This window comes from Oncorhynchus mykiss, chromosome 19 (genome assembly GCF_057628025.1).
Source record: "Oncorhynchus mykiss isolate SJ-2025 chromosome 19, ASM5762802v1, whole genome shotgun sequence".
NCBI lineage: Eukaryota > Metazoa > Chordata > Actinopteri > Salmoniformes > Salmonidae > Oncorhynchus > Oncorhynchus mykiss.
Genome location: NC_143040.1, coordinates 46,422,411 through 46,447,663, shown reverse-complemented (window position 1 = coordinate 46,447,663; position 25,253 = coordinate 46,422,411). Strand labels below are relative to the sequence as shown.

At 44.4% G+C, this 25,253-nt stretch overlaps 1 protein-coding gene across 4 annotated transcripts in view; it reads right to left on the bottom strand.

The window, feature by feature from the left end:
* Window positions 1-25,020, bottom strand: part of dph6 (diphthamine biosynthesis 6) — an 87,632-nt gene extending 62,612 nt beyond the window's left edge. The window contains exons 1-4 of one of the 4 annotated variants that reach the window (XM_090211131.1): window positions 24,852-25,020; window positions 24,411-24,502; window positions 24,073-24,257; window positions 64-137 (exon numbers count right to left, since the gene is read on the bottom strand). In XM_090211131.1, the coding sequence (XP_090067257.1) occupies window positions 64-137; window positions 24,073-24,257; window positions 24,411-24,502; window positions 24,852-24,874 (374 nt within the window). In that variant the 5' untranslated portion in view covers window positions 24,875-25,020. The remainder of the gene's footprint in view (window positions 1-63; window positions 138-24,072; window positions 24,258-24,410; window positions 24,503-24,851) is intronic. The other 3 variants (XM_036954737.2, XM_036954735.2, XM_036954736.2) reach the window with 3 other exon arrangements.
* Between the last annotated feature and the right edge of the window lie 233 nt (window positions 25,021-25,253).

The following is a 25,253-nucleotide window of genomic DNA, read 5'->3' as shown; positions in this document are numbered from 1 at the left end:
AGTTGTGTGTGTGTGTGTGTGTGTTTGTTTGTGTGTGTGTGTGTACACACTTGTTCTACTTACACATTTTCCACTCGTACTCTTTGGTAGTCTGAAAGAATGGCCCCTACAGACACCGCCTCGACATCTTCCTTTTCCTGTGAAGAGAAGAGAGGGAAGGAGGAGGAAAATCTTCCTTTAGGAAACGTTATATACTTTAAACTCTCACATCACAACGGTTTCCTGTTCCGTCATATGAGTGTTTATTTCAACAAGTCACAGAGTCATGATGATGTCTGGTGATGATCTAATTGAGCCAAAAGGTCACATAACCATCTAAATGTCACTTGAAGAACAAAAAGAGAGGACACTATGAGAGAACGATGTCTACGCACACACGCACACACACACACACACACACACACACACACACACACACACACACACACACACACACACACACACACTGAGAAAACAGTGTTCTTTCCCTACATCAGATAGGTGGGGATGTTTACATGATGGTCATATCAAGGCTTTCCTGGCCCTGCACACATCCCCTAGTGAGGGGGGGTGAACTCCTCGTCCTGTCTGGGCCTGGCTGTCTGGGCCTGGCTGGTGCCGGAGCATCAGAAGAACAACACTAACACTGGAGCAGCAGAGCCAGTCTGCTTCTTATCAGTAACTTTGTGTGAACTGGACATGGAACTGTCCAACCACACTGCAAGGTCAGAGACCGTTACATAGGGAAGAACTGAGCACGCACTCACACACACACTTCAGTGAGACCCCATCACATCAGACAGAACTGAGCACGCACTCACACACACTCTTCAGTGAGACCCCATCACATCAGACAGAACTGAGCACGCACTCACACACACTCTTCAGTGAGACCCCATCACATCAGACAGAACTGAGTACGCACTCACACACACTCTTCAGTGAGACCCCATCACATCAGACAGAACTGAGAACGCACTCACACACACTCTTCAGTGAGACCCCATCACATCAGACAGAACTGAGCACGCACTCACACACACTCTTCAGTGAGACCCCATCACATCAGACAGAACTGAGTACGCACTCACACACACTCTTCAGTGAGACCATCACATCAGACAGAACTGAGAACGCACTCACACACACTCTTCAGTGAGACCCCATCACATCAGACAGAACTGAGAACGCACTCACACACACTCTTCAGTGAGACCCCATCACATCAGACAGAACTGACCCAGTTAAGTATTAAGCTAGTCAGTTTGCAAAAGGACTCACTGTGCTACTGAGTGAGTCAGGGAGACCAGTCTGGAAAACAAAAGTTAGTAGTTAGGGAGTGTCCTCCAGACATGTTGTCCTCCAGACATGCTGTCCTCCAGACAACCCTCAATGACTGTCACTGCAAACAGAGCTGCCTCCTAATATCCCACCACAGACTGCACATCTCCCAACACCAAGCTCCAAAACACAGCATCACCTCGTTGACTTAATATATGAAATACATACATCATATTGGACTAATGTGTCTGTCACACTGCCAAATATTAATCAGATACTTTTTCACATCACATTCATCTTGGGAGATAGCCACACACACAGACCATGGAGGGAGGCTGTACTTGGCCTCCCCACCCACCCACACAGCCCAGTGACGTATTCAATCTCAAGCACTGGCCTCCCACCACCCACCCACCCACCCACACACAGCCCAGTGACGTATTCAATCTCAAGCACTGGCCTCCCCATCCACCCACCCACACAGCCCAGTGACGTATTCAATCTCAAGCACAGGCCTCCCACCACCCACCCACCCACCCACACACAGCCCAGTGACGTATTCAATCTCAAGCACTGGCCTCCCACCACCCACCCACCCACCCACACACAGCCCAGTGACGTATTCAATCTCAAGCACTGGCCTCCCCATCCACCCACCCACCCACACACAGCCCAGTGACGTATTCAATCTCAAGCACTGGCCTCCCCATCCACCCACCCACACAGCCCAGTGACGTATTCAATCTCAAGCACAGGCCTCCCACCACCCACCCACCCACCCACACACAGCCCAGTGACGTATTCAATCTCAAGCACTGGCCTCCCACCACCCACCCACCCACCCACCCACACTCAGCCCAGTGACGTATTCAATCTCAAGCACTGGCCTCCCCATCCACCCACCCACCCACACACAGCCCAGTGACGTATTCAATCTCAAGCACTGGCCTCCCCATCCACCCACCCACCCACACACAGCCCAGTGACGTATTCAATCTCAAGCACTGGCCTCCCCATCCACCCACCCACCCACACACAGCCCAGTGACGTATTCAATCTCAAGCACTGGCCTCCCCACCACCCACCCACCCACACACAGCCCAGTGACGTATTCAATCTCAAGCACTGGCCTCCCCACCACCCACCCACCCACACACAGCCCAGTGACGTATTCAATCTCAAGCACTGGCCTCCCCACCACCCACCCACCCACACACAGCCCAGCGACGTATTCAATCTCAAGCACTGGCCTCCCCACCACCCACCCACCCACACACAGCCCAGTGATGTATTCAATCTCAAGCACTGGCCTCCCCACCACCCACCCACCCACCCACACACAGCCCAGCAACGTATTCAATCTCAAGCACTGGCCTCCCCACCCGCCCACCCACCCACAGCCCAGTGACGTATTCAATCTCAAGCACTGGCCTCCCCACCCACCCAACCACCCACCCACCCACAGCCCAGAGATGTATTCAATCTCAAGCTCATGAAATCACTCCAGACTGGCACAGAGCACACACACAGACTCACACACACACACCCCGCAGCTTCATTAGTGCATTACATGGCCTGTAATTAGAATGAGGGGCCGGCCTCGGCAGCGGCGCGGTGGAGGGATGCACAAGTTGCCAGTAAATTACCTTGTAGCCATTATCAATTTCCCAGGCTACTGGTCCTTAAGATAACCCCCCTTCTCCCTGTGGTCCTTCCTGCAATTTCTCTCTGCCTGATAAACATGCTGATTAAAGCGAGCGGCGTGTAAACCTTTGATACTTTTTAAAATGAAATCCATGCCCTGCCTTGGGCCTGACGCTGCTCTGCTGCCGCACTGCACAGAGCTCCACACAGATGTGTCAGCTAATCAGATAAATAATATACTGTCTGTGTGTGTTGGGACAGAGATACACACACACACACACACACAGCAGTCCCTGGGCAGAACGAGGGGACAAGGAGGGAGAGGTGCACACAAACACACACAGGCAAACAGGGACAGGCTAGGGTAGTACAGGGATAGGGTAGTACAGGGATAGGGTAGGGTAGTACAGGGATAGGCTAGGGTAGTACAGGGATAAGCTAGGGTAGTACAGGGATAGGGTAGTATAGGGATAGGGTAGGGTAGTACAGGGATAGGGTAGTACAGGGATAAGCTAGGGTAGTACAGGGATAAGCTAGGGTAGTACAGGGATAGGCTAGGGTAGTACAGGGATAAGCTAGGGTAGTACAGGGATAGGGTAGTATAGGGATAGGGTAGGGTAGTACAGGGATAGGGTAGTACAGGGATAGGCTAGGGTAGTACAGGGATAAGCTAGGGTAGTACAGGGATAGGCTAAGGTAGTACAGGGATAGGCTAGGGTAGTACAGGGATAGGCTAGGGTAGTACAGGGATAAGCTAGGGTAGTACAGGGATAAGCTAGGGTAGTACAGGGATAAGCTAGGGTAGTACAGGGATAAGCTAGGGTAGTACAGGGATATGCTAGGGTAGTACAGGGATAGGGTAGTACAGGGATAGGGTAGTACAGGGATAGGCTGTGGTAGTACAGGGATAAGCTAGGGTAGTACAGGGATACGCTAGGGTAGTACAGGGATAGGCTAGGTTAGTACAGGGATACGCTAGGGTAGTACAGGGATAGGCTAGGGTAGTACAGGGATACGCTAGGGTAGTACAGGGATAGGCTAGGTTAGTACAGGGATAGGGTAGTACAGGGATAAGCTAGGGTAGTACAGGGATAGGCTATGGTAGTACAGGGATAGAATAGGGTAGTACAGGGATAGGCTAGGGTATGTGTGTGATGGACTCTTTACTGCCTACTGAGTGTCATTGCACTGTGAAATGGGCCCAAACACATACAGTACAGCAAGTCACTATAGTCAGTGTAAAATGTAATGTAGAATACAACTCAATCTCGGGAAATTCAGAGTTCTGTGACAATAATTACTCCAGACTGATAACATTGCAGCACTGCACAGAGCCAAGAGGCTGGAGGCACTGTCCTATTACTCTACGTAGGCCGCAGGGCTGTTTTCTAATGACATGATAACCTTTTCCTCAAAAACATGTCAGTTCCTGAAGAGACAAACGAAGCTTGGGAGAGAGAGAGAGAAAGATCAAGAGAGAGAAAGAGAAAGATGGAACGAGAGAAAGAGAGAGAGAGAAAGAGGGAGGAAGAGAAAAAGTGTGTAGAGAACAGGCCAGTCTCTTAGGGGTGTCTAACTGTTGACAATGTGATTGGGTCATTGAGCTGTAAACTTGGCAGGGCCTGATTAAACAACACAGTATAATGCCTCTCCTTTCCCCTCTGTCCTTCAGGGAGCCAGAGGCAGACATAACATTAAAAGTGGGCCCTCTGAGGCCTGAATCATCAAGTAACAATGAAGTGGGCTTTCTTTTAACTACATGGCTCGTAGCTTCGTCACAGATATAATTATCACAAAAAGGCAATAATAGCTACTTTAGCAATCCATTCTGGACATTGAGAAGAGCAAACTCTCACACCCTCTTTTTTAAATGTAGACTCTCCGGCTCTGACTCTAGACCGTATGCAAAAAATAACTTTCCTTAAAGCTCTGGAGAGAGTTCTTTTTGAATGACGTTTTGCTTTTGCCACCATTATAGCTATCTTCGAGACTGCCAGGAATAAGAGGGGGCTAGCGTTGCGCTGGACAAACTCAACGACTTGGATTGAGCAAATTCTAGACATTCTTTCTCATCCGCTGTGGGAAAGCAAAGCAGGCAGAGGGAATAATTGTGAGGCGGGTGTGAATACATTCATCTACAGAGACGGATATTGCAGAAGTGTTCCATGTATTCATGACACTATAAAAACACAAACTCTGATTTCATGCTGCTTGACATATTTAACTAAATATTTTATACTTGGATAATACCTGAAAAAAAGAGTGAGATGGATCATGAACTATATGTTTGCTAAAAACTTGAAGTGATATCTGGCTGAAGGATGTTTGGATTGTGTTACCCATTGGGACTGTGGGTAGAATATACGATAAAGGTACTATAAATTACAGCACATATTTTCCCAGAAAGATATCCTACTATTGGAATTATAACACAATAAACCTATTGTGACTGTCAAAACGTATAGCAATACAATTAATACACATTCAGTTAAAATGGGTTATTGGACATTAGACTTTGCCATGGGTATTCTGCTTATTCCGAAAATCTAGCTACGACAACACCATGTGCTACCTCAGACCATTCCCACAATGCTCTCTGTTCCTCCTCCATGACTGTTGGTGTGCGGAAGGACCCCAAGGACCCCCACCAGGGGCAGACTAAACAAAAGCCTGTCTAGTCTAGCTGTAGTCGTCAAGAAACTAAAGGCATTTAATTAGGATATATGGCTTGGATCACAGGCACATTCAGGCCCACAGCCATGTCCATCAGGGTACTAGGCCCCATACAGTCATTAACTTCTGTTACTAATTGTCAAATTCATTAAAGGAAAACTCCCCCCAAACATTCCCTATGAAAATGGATGGACTGGGCTGAATTATAAACGGCTCAGAAGATTAAGGCTGCCAGACATGCTTCACCCAAAAAGTGATATGCTAATTCAACTCTATTTCAAGGCAGCGTGTGTGATATACATTGTAATTATATATACATACGTTGGACCATCCGAGTGTAATTCAATTGTATTCATAGGCATAGCTAGGCCTATAGTCTAAGAGCAGATACAGAGATATGACCTGAAAGACAGAGGCAAGCCTATCATGTAGCACGTTGTTGATCTACTCCTTCTACTAAATGCTTGATGAGTCAACACTTCTCCTGAATTCTTATTCATCAAGTTTTGCATCAATATTAACAGACCAACTTTTATCCCAAATTCTGTCTGTAGTGTCTTGAGTGTAACAGTGCTGCAAATCTCATTTCCCCCTGGTATAATAAAGTTTGCTACTACCACTACTACTACTACTAAGAATCAATGACACAAATAACATTCTATAGAAATGCAAGGGACAAAGTCTGGAACTTGATTGAAACTACGTAGCATTACCCCTTACAAAGTGAAACCTGATTCTGTAAGAGCAGTATTCTACTGAACATCAAACAGACCATCCATTTCTATTTTAGATTTTAAACAGGGTACTTTATGTTATCCATCATATCACTCCATCTGGATTCATATTTAATAGGCCAAAGTAATTCATAGAAAACAGGGCAATTAGGAAGCTATAAAATATGAAACATTCACAGATTCATTAAGTACATCAGAACGCTCATTAAATTATTGTGTAGATGATCAAAACGAAGTCTTAATGACATTCTCAAGACTCCAGAGAGATTTTTTTCTAAATTAGGCCTAATCCAAAGGGCCTGTGTCCTCCGATTCAGACTATTAGCCATTAACCATAGCAACTATCATAAAATCACTAGATATCTGCTATTCAATAAAGCAAGTCCGCCTTTGCACTGAACGATTAGCTAAAAACAGTTATTACTGTAATACCATACAGAAGCAGGTATTTACACAGTCTGTCTTTTCTCCAGGCTCACGGTGTTTATGTGCCTTCTTGCACGTTAGTGTTACTGCCCCAGCCTCATAGCATGACTAGGCAGGAAGACGACCTGATCAATTAATTAAAGTGCCTTGAATGACAGTTTGCTCAGGGTTACATAGTACAGTACCATCACGTGCCCCGGCCTGTCCTTGTTGTCATACGGACCCCCCCCCACCCCCCCATAGTTCCATCAGTGAGTGACTGGACACAACATGGTTTTAATGGCCCAGGCTCCATTATATCAGCTCTGCTCTGGGCCTGTTCTAATGAAATGGGATTGTTCTCCCGTGCTCCGCTACACGTGGGTAACACAGGGGGCCCCTGTTCTGTTATGACGATGTGTGCTGCGCTGGAAGTCTGGGTGTAAAGCGTGGGGTTCAAGCAATTTGTGCTTAATCAAATTTGGGACAACCCTCCAGGGGCCTTGTTAGGGGTGTGATCAGACACCTCTGTGGTCATGGATGTGACAGTCACAGGAGCCTTCCAGTGGGATGGAGGAAATTGCTATGCTGTTTATTTGTGTTATCAGCATCATTACCATTCTCTCCCTACACAACACAACCCCAGCTAGGCTAGCTAGGTGACCTATCTACAGCGCTCTCTGGGTTGTGAAGGAGGTGAGGAGAAACGGCAGTTTGGGTTCAAGTGTAAAGCAGTGGACTGTAACAGGATAGGTCAGATGGTTCAGGACAGGGCCAGAAACGACTGTATTTTATTCTCATTTTTGCACCATCTCTATGCAGTCACAGGGCCCTAGAAACCAAGCACACTGACGCTCCAACACACTGGAACTGACCCTGTATTTCGTATTTTTATTTCACCTTTACTTAACCAGGTAGGCAAGTTGAGAACAAGTTCTCATTTACAACTACGACCTGGCCAAGATAAAGCAAAGCAGTGCGACACAAACAACAGCACAGACTTACACATGGAATAAAAAAAACATACAGTCAATAACACAATAGAAAAAAAGTATATATACACAGTGTGTGCAAATGAGGTAAGATAAGGGAGAAAATGCAATAAATAGGTCACAGTGGCGAAATAATGACAATTTAGCAATTAAACACTGGAGTGATAGAGGCTGGAGTGATATATGTGCAGAAGATGAATGTGCAAGTAGAGATACTGGGGTGCAAAGGAGCAAAAAAGATATAATAATAACAGTATGGGAATGAGGTAGTTGGGTGGGCTATTTACAGGTGCAGTGATCTGTGAGCTGCTCTGACAGCTGGTGCTTAAAGTTAGTGAGGAAGATATGAGTCTACAGCTTCAATGATTTTTGCAATTCGTTCCAGTCATTGGCAGCAGAGAACTGGAAGGAAAGGCGGCCAAAGGAGGAATTGGCTTTGGGGGTGACTAGTGAAATATACCTGTTGGAGCGGGTGCTACGGGTGGGTGCTGCTATGGTGACCATTGAGCTGAGATAAGGCGGGGATTTACCTAGCAAAGACTTATAGATGACCTGAAGCCAGTGGGTTTGGTGACGAATATGAAGCGAGGGCCAGCCAACGACAGCATACAGGTCACAGTGGTGGGTAGATTATGGGGCTTTGGTGACAAAACGGATGGCACTGTGATAGACTGCATCCAATTTGCTGAGTAGAGTGTTGGAGGCTATTTTGTAAATGACATCGCCGATGTCAAGGATTGGTAGGATAGTCAGTTTTACAAGGGTATGTTTGGCAGCATGAGTGAAGGATGCTTTGTTGCGAAATAGGAAGCCGTTTCTAGATTTAATTTTGGATTGGAGATGCTTAATGTGAGTCTGGAAGGAGAGTTTACAGTCTAACCAGACACCTAGGTATTTGTGGATGTCCACATATTCTAAGTCAGAACCGTCCAGAGTAGTGATGCTGGACGGGCGGGCAGGTGCTGGTAGCGATTGGTTGAAGAGCATGCATTTAGTTTTACTTGCATTTAAGAACAGTTGGAGGCCATGGAAGGAGAGTTGTATGTCATTGAAGATTGTCTGGAGGTTAGTTAACACAGTGTCCAAAGAAGAGCCAGAAGTATAGAGAATGGTATCGTCTGCGTAGAGGTGGATCAGAGAATCACCAGCAGCAAGAGCGACATCATTGATATATACAGAGAAAAGAGTATCCATTCTAGCAGCAAAATTGACTATTTACATTGACTCCCCCCTTTTGTTTTGTACACTGCTGCTACAAGCTGTTTATTATCTATGCATAGTCACTTCACCCCTACCTACATGTACAAATGACCTCAACTAACCTTTACCCCCACACACTGACTCTGTACTGGTACCCCCTGTATATAGCCTCATTATTGTTATGTTGTGTTACTTTTTATTATACAGAGAAAAGAGTCGGCCCGAAAATTGAACCCTGTGGCACCCCCATAGAGACTGCCAAAGGTGCGGACAACAGGCCCTCCGATTTGACACACTGAACTGTATCTGAGAAGTAGTTGGTGAACCAGGCGAGGCAGTCATTTGAGAAACCAAGGCTGTTGAGTCTGCCGATAAGAATGCGGTGATTGACAGAGTCGAAAGCTTTGGCCAGGTCTATGAATACAGCTGCACAGTATTGTCTCTTATCGATGGAGGTTGTGATATCGTTTAGGACCTTGAGCGTGGCTGAGGTGCACCCATGACCAGCTCGGAAACCAGATTACATAGCGGAGAAGGTGAGGTGGGATTCGAAATGGTCGGTGATCTGTTTGTTAACTTAGCTTTCAAAGACCTTAGAAAGGCAGGGTAGGATAGATATATGTCTGTAGCAGTTTGGGTCTAGAGTGTCTCCCCCTTTGAAGAGGGGGATGACCACAGCAGCTTTCCAATCTTTGTGGCTCTCAGACTATATGAAAGAGGTTGAACAGGCTAGTAATAGGGGTTGCAACAATGTCAGCTGATCATTTTAGAAAGAGAGGATCCAGATTGTCTAGTCCTGCTGATTTGTAGGGGTCCATATTTTGCAGCTCTTTCAGAACATCAGCTATCTGGATTTGGGTGAAGGTGAAATAGGGGAGACTTGGGCAAGTTGCTGTGGGGGAGTGCAGTATTGACCAGGGTAGGGGTGGCCAGGTGGAAAGCGTGGCCAGCCGTAGAAAAATGCTTATTGAAATTCTCAATTATGGTGGATTTATCGGCGGTGCTTACTTACTTTATCATGTTCTTACCTCTTATGTTTATATATTGTGTGTTTTTGTTCGACCTTGTTATTTTTAGTATTACATTATTGATTACTGCATTGTTGAGGTTAGAGCTGGCAAGAAAGGCATTTAACTGTACTAGTACATGTGACATTAAAACTTGAAACAATATGGGCATGGAAGACTAAAACCTTGACCCTGATTTGGGTGTATTTTATGGTATACCAACAAGAACATTTGCACAAATACTAACAACCACAATATGCACGGTGGTGAGGTTTATCATCCCAAATGTGGACCAAGAAAACAATAATAACTAAAAATCTGTCCATAGGGAATACTGTCTTTGTGAACATCTTCGTAAAACATACTCAAACTAAAACCTTTTCAGTGGTTCAGACTCTGAGATGTTCCCTTCTGTAAATTGGAGAAGCTGGCTGTTAGGAGGAGCTGTTGACAGACAGGCCCTTCCTTTGTGTTCACGGTTGTGTTCCCTCCATGACACACCATGCGTCATTCCTCAACAGTAAAGAAAAGAACGGATGAAAAAAAACTATATGTTCATATAGCCGGCCTTGTACACAGTCCAGGCGAGTCCCAGGGATGATGTGGGACAGAGTGAGTCAGTGAGTTTCATAAGAGGGGGAACTATGGTCCTCAGAGAGGTCTCTAATGCCAGGTGTGGTCTGAATAGAGGGATATGACATCGTCCATTGTCTCGTCACTGTCACCACAATGAGTGACGCCTATCAGCCTCAGAACGATGACCAGACTGTTCTGGGCTGGATTCTGGAGGAAAAGAAGACGCAACACTTCACTTTCAACACATTCACACTGAGGTGTTTGTGTACAGGGGAGAGCTTTTTTGGAGGGCCATTTAAGCTTGTTACTGCTGAGTCTTCTAGCCTGCACTGCGCGCGCGCATACACACACACACACACACACACACACACACACTCGCAGTGCTGTGATTCATTAACAGTGACAGAGCTGTGTTCACCGATAGGGCCGGTGCATAAATATGCCACACCGCACAGCTGGAAAACGTAGAATTTCATCAGGGTTAAAAAGTAGAGAGATTAACGTTTCACGAGTTTCCTCTTAAATATATATGGTTACGTAAACAGAGGCCCAGACGTCAGACAGCCAGGCAGGCAGGCAGGCAGGCAGGCAGGCAGGCAGGCAGAGAGCCTGAGCCAAACCAAGCACAAAGCCTTGGATTCAGCAGCAAACAGGGCCAAGAAGGGTTTCCATATCAACATGCATGGAAAACTATTTAAAAGCTGGGAAGCAAGCTGTGGGAAAAGGTATAGGGGTTTATCAACTCTTTTTTTTATGAATCCTTGCAATTCACGAATAAGAGATCAAAATGGAGACTTTTCATGTCAACACAGGATATGTTGCAACCAGTTCCAGACAGCCTGCATCTCCATCTGCATCCCTCCAGAAAAAATCGGGACAACATGCCCTGATAAACAAATGCCTGACGTGACTCTCCGTAGGGCATAAAACAAACCTTAATCCTTCCTCTGTCACTGAAACATTCTCAGTTGGCTGAGGTGAGGTGGGACTGTCTGAGACACCAAGACAGGGAGACGGATATCTGGGAAGCTTCCAGCCAGTGAGATTGCAGGAGGGTTCATAAAGAATCCTAACGCACCATGGCAACCGGTGTCACTCAACAACAAGCCTTCACGTGCTCCTCTCCATCCGGCTCCCCTCCAAGATGCAAATGCTTTCTTGCCGAGGTCGTCAATTGGGAAAAAAACTCAGTCAGGATACAACCAAACATCTTGGGACCACTTGTCCTCCCTTCACGTTCTGGGCCTCAGACATCGTGGTAGTCTCCCAGCCCCCTCCCTCTTCAGAGAGAGAGGGGGGAAATATGACTGTGATGCAGGTTTTACACACTCCAGACTCCAGACAGTGTTTTTCTTCTGCTGGTTATGGCTTTAGCTGCAGGAGGCACGGGGGCTGCCACAAATATTTATTTCAGGGAATGCTTTGCAAAACAAAACATAAAAGTCAAAGTCTGCTTAATTTTCAGGGAGATGGTTGGTGGGATTTGACTGACTAAGAGCTATTCGACTGACCCTCAGCCATCGGGTCGGTCAGACAAGAGGGAGGGAGGAGGGAAAGGCAGACTGAGACACTTCTGGGCCTGACCGACGACAGGCCGCTAGCTATAAAAAGGTGAATGACTTCTTCACAACAGGGTGCTCTCCGACCACTCTGGGCTAAGGAGCCTGAGTGTTTTTGTATCTGTGTGAAACGGCTGTTGTTTTAGACGGACGGTCTCTGTTCCAATGACTTTTTATTATTTAGCCAGATCTCTCGTCAAATTGTTGAAATGGCTGAGAACTGATAATGAAGCAATGAGGGTCTGATTTATGCTAATGGCTCATTACTTTTCACGAGGGTGATTAACTCTTCTTTTATCAGTGGATCTCAGAGGGAAACTGGAGAAAAGGGTAGTGAAAAAAGCAACAGAAAATGATCAACTCTCAGACTCCCTGGTGGTTTAACCAATCAAACAACTCAGAACACCATGTGTGAGTGACTCACAGTCCACACACACACACACACACTATCCATGAAAGTAAGTGTAACATCCACTCTTAAACAGAGTGCCCAAAAGAAAATATTAGCCTAGTCCTGAGCAATCTGATGCAAATAACTCTGAGCTATGTCTACAATCCATCTCTGTGGCCAGGGGGGAAAATCCTCCATTTGGAACAATGTTCACCCAACCAGCCTTAGCAGCTCCTGCCCTTGGCAAGCCAAGATAAGGCTATCTGTTTCCATCATCACTAAACAAGATTGAGCAAAGTACATTAAGCAGAAAAATACAAACAAATTACAAAGGCTTCAGGCTAGGCTCTTTATCTAATGTTTGTGTGGGACTGACTGTTCCGTTAGCTATGTCGGTTGGGTCTGAGGGAAATGTGCCTGGTTCTAATAGATCCTGTCCCGCCACTTCCACACAGGGGCGAGAACAATACAGACGCCCATTATCTCAACGGTAATGCTATCCTTCCTCGTGTGCAAAACAACCCACAATCTCACCCCACTGACTGTCACTGTTCCAGTCAGCAGTCAGTCTCAGACCAAAGGAAAAGATAACAATGGGTTATCACAGCTAGAAGGAGACCGAGGCAGTGAGTGCCTGGCTGTACTCCAGTTTAACAGGAATCTAGGCAATGCTACTAGCCTCATTAGAAGAACATGAGACAAGCTAGACTAGACACACAGCCAGCCTACACTTGTCCTGAAAAAAGCATGAAACTAATTGGGATATATCAATTAACTTTTGAAGAGCATTATCCATTGTTAATGCTTCTACCACACCACTAATTATACCTCTGAGAAAGGGGAAGAAAATGCATCTTTGCCCCACATCACAGGTACAGGACTCTCACATTAGTCTTCTTATTGATCCTATCTCATAAAGCCTCTCTGTGACCTCACCAGTCGTGATTTATGCATTAAGCAGCTTTTTAAAGACATCCATTTTCTTTGAGCCCCCATGTGCCTAACACGCCACTGTGCTGGTAAGGATGTAGGGGTGTGTTTGATTTTCTACCCTCACAACACACCGCTGTGCTTTGTAGCGGCTGACTCCTAACACTTTGGCCCCCTAATCGATAACACAGGGCTCCAAGTTCAACACCAGAGTCTTCCGCCTGTTCCATTCTTCTTTCCTCTCCTCCTTCTCTCCTCTCTTCTACACCTCACAGCAGGACCTCTCCACTACGGCACCTGCAGCAACGCAACACCAGGCTTCTAAAGGCTTCTGAAAAGGCTATGACGACAACACAATAGAATCCAGATATGAAGAGAAAAAGAAGAGAAAGAGAGAGAGAGAGAAGGGTAAAAACAGAGAAAAATTATGTTTGGACTTGTGGACGTACGGTCGACTCCCCCCTCCAATCTCGGAGGGCCCAGCCCAGTCGGCTGCTGTCGATAATGGAGTGGAGGGTGGAGGGTGACGCTGGGATGGGGAGTGTGTCTGTGTGTTTAACACAGGGATTATCTCGCAAGAAATGTGGTGTTTTAACACGCACCAACAGAAGGGAATGTTTGAACATCTACAAAGGCCAAAGGGGACTGGAGCCTGGCGCTCTCCAGTATTTTTCCGTGACATCTTGAGCATTTGGCTTGATAAAAAGGGAAGGAAAAAAAGTAGCCTACTCCGCCCTGGGATAGGCTATCACTCAGTAATAACCATGTTTGAAAGCATTGTGTTCCTGAAAAGGCTGATTAATTACATGGCAGGAAATAAGATCTGAATGTAACATTTCATCCAACACAGAGCCAGGGCAGGAATGTGACAGAAATGTTGCTGCTAATTAGACGGTTCATAATGAAAAGCCTAGGTATTAATATTGTCTATTGTTCCACATCAGCCTAATGAGCTGGAACCTTTTGTTTTCACTGATTAGTTCAGAGGTCGCAGGGTCATTGAACTGCAGTTGACATCTTTGTAACGGCATTCTTCCTCCTCTTCTGAGGAGGAGTAGCGAGAAGGATCGGAGGACCAATGCGCAGCGTTGTAAATGTCCATGTTTATTTAAAGACAAACTGAACACTACAAAACAATAAACGTGAAACGAACGAAACCGAAACAGTACCGTGTGGCAACAAACACTCACACGGAAACAAACACCCACAACTCAAAAGTGAAACCCAGGCTACCTAAGTATGATTCTCAATCAGAGACAACTAACGACACCTGCCTCTGATTGAGAAACATACTAGGCTGAACTCAAAACCCCAACATAGAAAAACACACATAGACTGCCCACCCCAACTCACGCCCTGACCATACTGAATAAAGACAAAACAAAGGAAATAAAGATCAGAACGTGACAATCTTTCAATTTCTATCCAAGTTCTTCACATTTTTGTTTCCTTAACATACTAGTGGAGAGAAACCAATTATGCTTTAAATGTGCTGTCAAGAGAACTAACATAAAAAACAGAGATAGAGTAACACCCTTTTCATTTATATAATTTAAAAAGTATCAATATTTATTTTATTGCAAAAAAAATATCTAGTTGCAAGGGGATTGAGGGGAAATAGTCTTCATTCCTGTGCAGACTGCAGTATGTGAAGTTTGAACAAGCCAGGATATTAGAGATAGAAGCTAATGCTTATAGCACCATGTGTGGAGGATGAAGATAGAAACATACTATTACGTAACCTAGGGCCTCTGACCTATCCTTCAAGGGACACTCTCCCTGCCTCCCTCCCTCTCCTCATCCTCCTCTCCTGTTCTCTCGCACAGTGTCACCAGGCATAAAGAGCCAGTGTGTCAGAGCAGAAAAGAGGGGATGAAGAACTTGAGGGATGTGAGATGACTAATATGAACCTTTCCCCAGGCCTGCAGGGAGGGGGTGGGGTGGGGTGGGGGGGGGGGGGTTAGGCGTTTCAGCCAGGGGTGGCTGACACTGTTGATCTTAATCACGGCAGCATGGCCAAGCCAACCGCCCTCCACAGCATGTACAGTATTGATGTACAGGACAGGAGGACAGGCGAAGGTGAGGCCAGGGCAACAGCTCTGGTTACAGAAATGAATGGAGAAGAATCATAACTTCACCTGATTGTATGTTATTAATGCTGTATGCTCCATCCATTTACTGGACAAGAATATTACAGAAAAACGTATGGAAACATCATCCATGCATTATACAAGTTATGGATTTTAAATGTTTAGTTCTAAACTGAACAGACATTTTGACATCAAAACGATTTCCTCTCAAAACACTGAACCCCTCACGGTGAGATATAAGATAGAGAGTGACATGCTGACATTCAATCTGTGGTCTGATTTATGAGACATATGCTAGGCAGGGCAGGGGAAAAGGAGCCATCAGATCTGTGGGCGTCAGACAGCTTTATAATCAGCACACACACACACACACACACACACACGCTGAGGACGGAGTGAAAGATCCCCTCTGCCTCTGAGAAGACAGTTATTTTTCCTCCTCAAAGGCCAGGTTCAAAGATCAAAGCCATGGCAGGATGGGCCGGGGTATGTTATGGCTCGCGTGTCTATCGGGTTACACACTTCACAGACAGCGGACCATACACAGACGCGCATCGGGGGGGCTAGGCAAGAGGGCACATTGTCACTCTGCGATTATCACCACTGTTGGGATTGGGGGGGATATCATAATTGGGCATTTTTCTCCCATTGACAATGTTTCCACTGAAAATGTTCCCATGTGAGAGACCGAAGGGAGTTGTGAGTTTGGTTTGGTTAGGCAAAGCATGGGATTGGTCCATAGGTGGCACTGTTGGCTCATGTTATGAGCAGAGTTGTGGAACTTCAAGGATTTAAAGAGAAGAGGGAGGAAGAAAAACAGATTCACTCAGATTCATCACAGTTTTAAAAAAAATAAATGCTTTCATCTATGTTCAAGTGTCATTTGCCAAATAGATTTTAATAACATCTAATTAATTCAAACTGCTAGGATGAATCTTTCAAAATATCACACTTCCAAAACAGAACACATTTTATATGCTAAAACTGCTCTTTTCCTGTGAGGGTGATTTAACAGCTAATTATCGGACTCCTCTTCGCTGCAACACAATCAAACTCAGCACTAAACCTAAGGTGAATAAAAAACACACCTTTGAATCAACTGGATATTCAAGAGGAAGCGATTGTACTTTCACAGAACCCATAACTGACATACAGAGAGATACTTCAAAAATATAGGCTGGATACAGAAAATTCACTAACTAAACAAACGTATCTGATGATCAATGTAAATCTCATAATAGGGTGCGATAACAAACCACCCCAATTAGAAAACATATTTCTGAAGAAAAATTGCATGGAGAGTGAGTATTGCTCTTTACTTAAATACAAAACTTAACGATACTGATATACAGCACCTTGCAAATTCTGTATATTTCTATTCTTCATTTAGGTCATTATTGTGGAGTCACTACAATGTGGTTGATCCATCCTCAGTTTTCTACCATCACAGACCCTGTAGCTGTTTTGATAATCACCAATTGCCTCAGGTTAACATTCATTCCTGTACTGCAGCTCAGTTCAGAAGGACGACTGCATCTTTGATGTGTTTGGGTGATTTAATATATAATCCACAGCGTAATTATTAACTTGACCATGCTTAACGCGATACTCAAATGTCGGATTTGCTATTGTTACCCATCTACCAATCACTGCCCTTCTTTATGAGGCTTTCAAAAAGCTCCCTGGTCTTTGTAGTTTAATCTGTGCTTGAAATTCAATACTTGACTGAGGGACCTTACAGATGTTCAAAAATCATGCCAACACGTATTATTTCACACACAGTGAGTACATGTCATTTATTATGCGATTTGTTCAGCCAGATTATACTCCTGAACTAATGTATGTTTGCATAAACAAAGGGGCTGAATACTTACGCAACAACTATATTCTAGTTCTGAATTTTTTATTTGTCACAAACTTCCACTTTGACATTAAAGCTTTTAACACAATGAAATGTGAAGAATGTGAATGTGAAGAATCATTTTTCATGGCACTGTATCTGCCGATATACTGTTTTACAGCCAGGAAATGAAAAAGTGTAATTTTTCCACACTGAATTCTAATAAATTGCCATCAAGAAGAGCAATTGAACAATAACTAAGCTTCAAATGTTGATTTCATACTTTGTGACAACAATGACACAAAGAGAATGACCACAACTGTTTAGATCAGCATGTAATTCCCCTTTTTCATCTTATTTATCAAATTATCATCTGGTACCAATATATCTGTAAAAGGCCAATATCAGCCAATAATATCGGTGAACCAATATATCGGTTGGGCTCTAGGTTGCAGGTCTGTGCCCTCCACGGTTAACTGTGAGAGAGGTAAACACAGTGAGGACTGGCTGTCTGCTGGGCCCTGTTGGCCTGGCCTTTGGCCCTAACAAGGGACGGGGTCACGTCAGCCCTGCCCTGGAAATAGGAAATGAGCAAAACCTAGCAATCCCAGAGCCAGCCATCACAGACCAGGGACAGAATAGGGTGTAAAGAGTAGGGTGAGGGGTGTAAAGACTATGACACATACAATGGGGTCCATAATTATTGACACTATTGTTTGATAAAGACGAGCAAAAAAGACTGTATAAAATAAATCATGCAAATACTGACCAATATTGTACACTCTTTTTTTTAATGGATATATATTATTTTCTAAAATTGCTCAGAGAAAGAGATTTTTTTTAAACAATTAATAAAATATATGCAAACAGATATGGGTCAAAATTACTAACACCCCTTTTTTCAAAAGTCTAGTACCTTCCCCTTGTGAGAATAATGACACTGAGATGGAGCGAGAGAGAAAATAGAGCTCTTTGGTCAAGCACACCAGTGGTGGGTTTGATGTCGAAATGAATGCATACATTGAAAATAACCCCCATACCTACTGAAAATAACCCCCATACCTACTGAAAATAACCCCCATACCTACTGAAAATAACCCCCATACCTACTGAAAACTATGGTGGATCTTTGATGTTATGGTGCTATTTTGATTCCACTGGTCCTGGGGCCCTTGTTAAGGTCAACGGCATCATGAACTGTACCCAGGCCAGTACCAGCATATTTTTGCCAAAAACCTGGTTGCCTCTGTCAGGAAGTTGAAAATTGGTCACAAGTGGAACTTCCAACAAGACAATAACCCCAAGCACACATCAAAATCCACAAAGAAATTGTTAATTGGCTACAAAATCAACATTTTGCATTGAAAACCTTTGAAAACCTGTGGTTTGAAATGAAGAGCGCAGTCCATAAGCACAAACAAAGGATATTAAGGATCTAGAAGGATTCTGAATGGAGGAATAGTCTAAGATCCCTCCCAATGTGTTCTCCAACTTATATTGTTTTGGGGAAAACGGCTCAGAGCAGTTATCCTCACAAAGTGACATATTGAAAGGTATTAAAAACAGGGGTGTCAACATAAGTGGGAACTCCTTCAAGACTCTTGAAAACGCATTCCAGGTGAAGCTGGTTGAGAGAATGGCAGGAGTGTGCAAAGCTGGCAAAGGGTGGCTACTTTGAAGAATCTCAAATATGAAATACATTTTGATTGGTTTAACATTTTTTTGGTTACTACATGATTCCATAAGCGTTATTTCATAGTTTTGATGTCTTCACTACTATTCTACAATTTAGAAAATAGTCCAAATAAAATATATACGTATATAACGAGAGAGAGAGAGACAGAGAGACAGAGAGAGAGAGACACACACAACGAGACTGGGCGAGAGAGAGAGAGACAGAGAGAGACTGAGCGAGGGAGAGAGACAGAGAGAGAGAGAGAGAGAGAGAGAGAGACAGAGACAGAGACAGAGACAGAGACAGAGACAGACTGAGCGAGGGAGAGAGACAGAGAGAGAGAGACAGAGAGAGAGAGACAGAGAGAGAGAGACAGAGAGAGAGGGAGACAGAGAGAGAGGGAGACAGAGAGAGAGAAACAGAAACCAGCAAGCAAGCCCCTATAAATTTGATGCTGCTCTTGTGCGTGTGAGAGTGGCAAGAGAAAAAGGTGTTAGCTGCGTTGGATCAAGTACACGTGGACAGGCTGTTTGTGCTGACAGGGGGAGAGCTTTTCTCCTGAAGAGTGACTGTGTGTCCAGGTAGCTTTCTCCTGTCAGGTAAGCTTTATCTGCCAGGAGTGTGTTAAACACACATGCAACCCCGGACTACCGTCCGTCAGATAATCTCCCTATAGCACACCACAACACAATTAGATAACCTGCCTGTACCACACCACTACCATCAGATAACCTACCTATACCACAACACAATTAGATAACCTACCTATACCACAACACAATTAGATAACCTGCCTGTACCACACCACACCATCAGATATCCTACCTATACCACAACACAATTAGATAACCTGCCTGTACCACACCACTACCATCAGATAACCTACCTATACCACAACACAATTAGATAACCTGCCTGTACAGCACCATCAGATAACCTACCTATACCACAACACAATTAGATAACCTGCCTGTACCACACCATCAGATAACCTACCTATACCACAACACAATTAGATAACCTGCCTGTACCACACCACTCAATACCTTTAGATAACCTCCATGTACCACACCACTACCATTAGATAACCTCCCTATACCACACCACTACCGTTAGATAACCTCCCTATACCACACCACTACACCACACCACTACCATTAGATAACCTCCCTATAACACACCACTACCATCAGATAACCTCCCTATACCACAACACAATTAGATAACCTGCCTGTACCACACCACTACAATCAGATAACCTCCATATACTACACCACTACCATTAGATAACCTCCATATACCACACCACTACCATCAGATAACCTCCCTATACCACAACACAATCAGATAACCTGCCTGTACCACACCACTACAATCAGATAACCTCCATATACTACACCACTACCATTAGATAATCTCTATATACCACACCACTACCATCAGATAACCTCCCTATACCACACCACAACTGTTAGATAACCTCCCTATAACACACCACTACCGTTAGATAACCTCCCTATAACACACCACTACCGTTAGATAACCTCCCTGTACCACACCACTACCGTTAGATAACCTCCCTGTACCACACCACTACGCCACACCACTACCGTTAGATAACCTCCCTATAACACACCACTACCGTCAGATAACCTCCCTATAACACACCACTACCGTTAGATAACCTCCCTATACCACACCACTACCATCAGATAACCTCCATATACCACACCACTACCGTTAGATAACCTCCCTATAACACACCACTACCGTTAGATAACCTCCATATACCACACCACTACCGTTAGATAACCTCCCTATACCACACCACTACCGTTAGATAACCTCCCTATAACACACCACTACCGTTAGATAACCTCCATATACCACACCACTACCGTTAGATAACCTCCATATACCACACCACTACCGTTAGATAACCTCCCTATAACACACCACTACCATCAGATAACCTCCCTATACCACAACACAATTAGATAACCTGCCTGTACCACACCACTACAATCAGATAACCTCCATATACTACACCACTACCATTAGATAATCTCTATATACCACACCACTACCATCAGATAACCTCCCTATACCACACCACCACCATCATATAACCTCCATATACCACACCACTACCGTTAGATAACCTCCATATACCACACCACTACCATTAGATAACCTCCCTATAACACACCACTACCATCAGATAACCTCCCTATACCACAACACAATTAGATAACCTGCCTGTACCACACCACTACAATCAGATAACCTCCATATACTACACCACTACCATTAGATAACCTCCCTATAACACACCACTACCATCAGATAACCTCCCTATACCACAACACAATTAGATAACCTGCCTGTACCACACCACTACAATCAGATAACCTCCATATACTACACCACTACCATTAGATAACCTCCATATACCACACCACTACCATTAGATAACCTCCCTATACCACACCACTGCCATTAGATAACCTCCCTGTACCACACCACTACCATCATATAACCTCCCTGTACCACACCACTACCATCATATAACCTCCCTGTACCACACCACTACCATTAGATAACCTCCCTGTACCACACCACTACCATCATATAACCTCCCTGTACCACACCACTACCATTAGATAACCTCCCTGTACCACACCACTACCATTAGATAACCTCCCTGTACCACACCACTACCATCATATAACCTCCCTGTACCACACCACTACCATTAGATAACCTCCCTATACCACACCACAACTGTTAGATAACCTCCATATACCACACCACAACTGTTAGATAACCTCCATATACCACACCACTGCCGTCAGATAACCTCCCTATACCACACCACCACCATCATTTAACCTCCCTGTACCACACCACTACCATCATATAACCTCCCTGTACCACACCACTACCATTAGATAACCTCCCTATACCACACCACAACTGTTAGATAACCTCCATATACCACACCACTACCGTTAGATAACCTCCATATACCACACCACTACCGTTAGATAACCTCCCTATAACACACCACTATCGTTAGATAACCTCCCTATACCACACCACTACCATTAGATAACCTCCCTGTACCACACCACTATCGTCAGATAACCTCCATATACCACACCACCACCATCATTTAACCTCCCTGTACCACACCACTACCATCATATAACCTCCCTGTACCACACCACTACCGTTAGATAACCTCCATATACCACACCACTACCATTAGATAACCTCCCTATAACACACCACTATCGTTAGATAACCTCCCTATACCACACCACTACCATTAGATAACCTCCCTATAACACACCACTATCGTCAGATAACCTCCATATACCACACCACCACCATTTAACCTCCCTGTACCACACCACTACCATCATATAACCTCCCTGTACCACACCACTACCATTAGATAACCTCCCTATACCACACCACAACTGTTAGATAACCTCCCTATACCACACCACTACAATTAGATAACCTCCCTATACCACACCACAACTGTTAGATAATCTCCCTATACCACAACACTACCGTCAGATAACCTCCCTATACCACACCACTACACCACACCAGTACCATTAGATAACCTCCCTATACCACACCACTACCGTCAGATAACCTCCATATACTACACCACTACCATTAGATAACCTCCATATACCACACCACTACCATCAGATAACCTCCCTATACCACACCACCACCATCATATAACCTCCCTATACCACACCACTACTGTTAGATAACCTCCCTATACCACACCACTACCGTCAGATAACCTCCCTGTACCACACCACTACCATCATATAACCTCCCTGTACCACACCACTACCATCATATAACCTCCCTGTACCACACCACTACCATCATATAACCTCCCTGTACCACACCACTACCATTAGATAACCTCCCTATACCACACCACTACCATTAGATAACCTCCCTGTACCACACCACCACCATCATATAACCTCCCTGTACCACACCACTACCATCATATAACCTCCCTGTACCACACCACTACCATCATATAACCTCCCTGTACCACACCACCACCATCATATAACCTCCCTGTACCACACCACTACCATCATATAATCTCCCTGTACCACACCACTACCATTAGATAACCTCCCTATACCACACCACAACTGTTAGATAACCTCCCTATACCACACCACAACTGTTAGATAACCTCCCTATACCACAACACTACCGTCAGATAACCTCCCTATACCACACCACTACACCACACCACTACCATTAGATAACCTCCCTATACCACACCACTACCGTCAGATAACCTCCCTATACCACACCACTACCATTAGATAACCTCCCTATACCACACCACTACCATTAGATAACCTCCCTGTACCACACCACTACCATCATATAACCTCCCTGTACCACACCACTACCATCATATAACCTCCCTATACCACACCACTACCATTAGATAACCTCCCTATACCACACCACTACCGTCAGATAACCTCCCTATACCACACCACTACCATTAGATAACCTCCCTATACCACACCACTACCGTCAGATAACCTCCCTATACCACACCACTACCGTCAGATAACCTCCCTATACCACACCACTACCGTCAGATAACCTCCCTATACCACACCACTACCATTAGATAACCTCCCTATACCACACCACTACCGTCAGATAACCTCCCTATACCACACCACTACCGTCAGATAACCTCCCTTTACCAGAGAGTGATGATAGGCTGATAGCTGGCTCATAGACTGTGACAAATGTCATGTAGCTTAGCGTAGCTCTCTCTGAACCTTGAAGTGTAGTCACGAGTATGTCTAATGAGACTGTATGGCATTGTATAAAGGGGGTCCTTGATATCAACAGACTAGGCTACTTCTAAGAATTGATTGCAGAGTAAATAGGTTGGTCTTATAGTCTCTTTAGCCAACTAATTTGCTGTTTCCTCATCTTGCTAAAACACTAACAATGCAACTCCTCTTATCTGTCCCCAAGTCACCACTTACTCCTTCCGCCATGTTGAGATTTACCTGAACCATGTTCAGTAGGTGGTAGAGGTCTTCCACTTCATCTCCCTCTGTCTGGCTGTAGTCTCTCCCAGTGTTGAGGCTGGAGCCCTGGATGGTGCGTCGGTACAGGGGCAGATCCATAGCCTCAGCATACAGGTCTATGGCCTGGTGCCCCACCGTCTGATACATGTAGCTGTCCAACTCATCTAACACAGGGGATGGATAACAGAAGTTCATTCATTTACAGTATTACTCTTCCGCTTTGGCAAGGCACATCTCTTAGGGGAAACATTGACCAATATTTGAATTTTGTTTTAAGTACCCACACATACAGGAGGAAAAACAGGTAGACATCTCACCCTTGTTAGCAGGACGCAGGTTGGCCAGCGCTACTATCTGGTGCCCAGCAGCAACACATTGCATCATGTTATAACAGCTGTCTTTGCCCCCACTGCAACAATACAGTCAGAGGGATTAATGCATTCACTACATGAAGGTGCAACTATGTAAATAGCCGTATCACTGTCACTATGATCAGAAACATACGAATGTTAGGGTGATTTCCTTTAATTCTATACTGAAATGCAAGTTCCTCTTACTTGCATGTATTCAGAATGTTATGAACCTTTATTTCTGTAACGAATAACGATGCATGCTATTTCCCCCACACGTCATCTTAAACGAAACAACAAAGTACAGGATATATCTATCTAGTTAGCAAGCAACACATCCTTCTCAGATAGCTAGCTAGAAAACGTAGATAGAACAGGAGAGCTGTGACAGCAATGATTTAGGTTTACCTTATCAACGCAACTACTTTCATTTTCTTTATGCAATATTTCTGTAGACATAAACAGTTACTAAATGCATATATGTGTACAGCATAGCAACCAGTCACAGCAGCAGTTCGACATATACACAAAAACTCATGTGAGCAAGCACTTCCTGGATGAAAGGACCTTTATGAATGAAGCTATCCTGTGGGGTGCCTGATTTAAAATAAAACATGTATTACAATGAGCACTGCTCGGTAATGTAAAAAATATTTAAAAAATACATATATATATATAGCTCTCCTATATATATATATATATATATATATATATATATATATATATATATATATATGTGTCCGTGATAACATGTTATACTACAATATAACTAATAGATTAGCAGTTGAGCGTTTTCTGTAGGACTGTTTG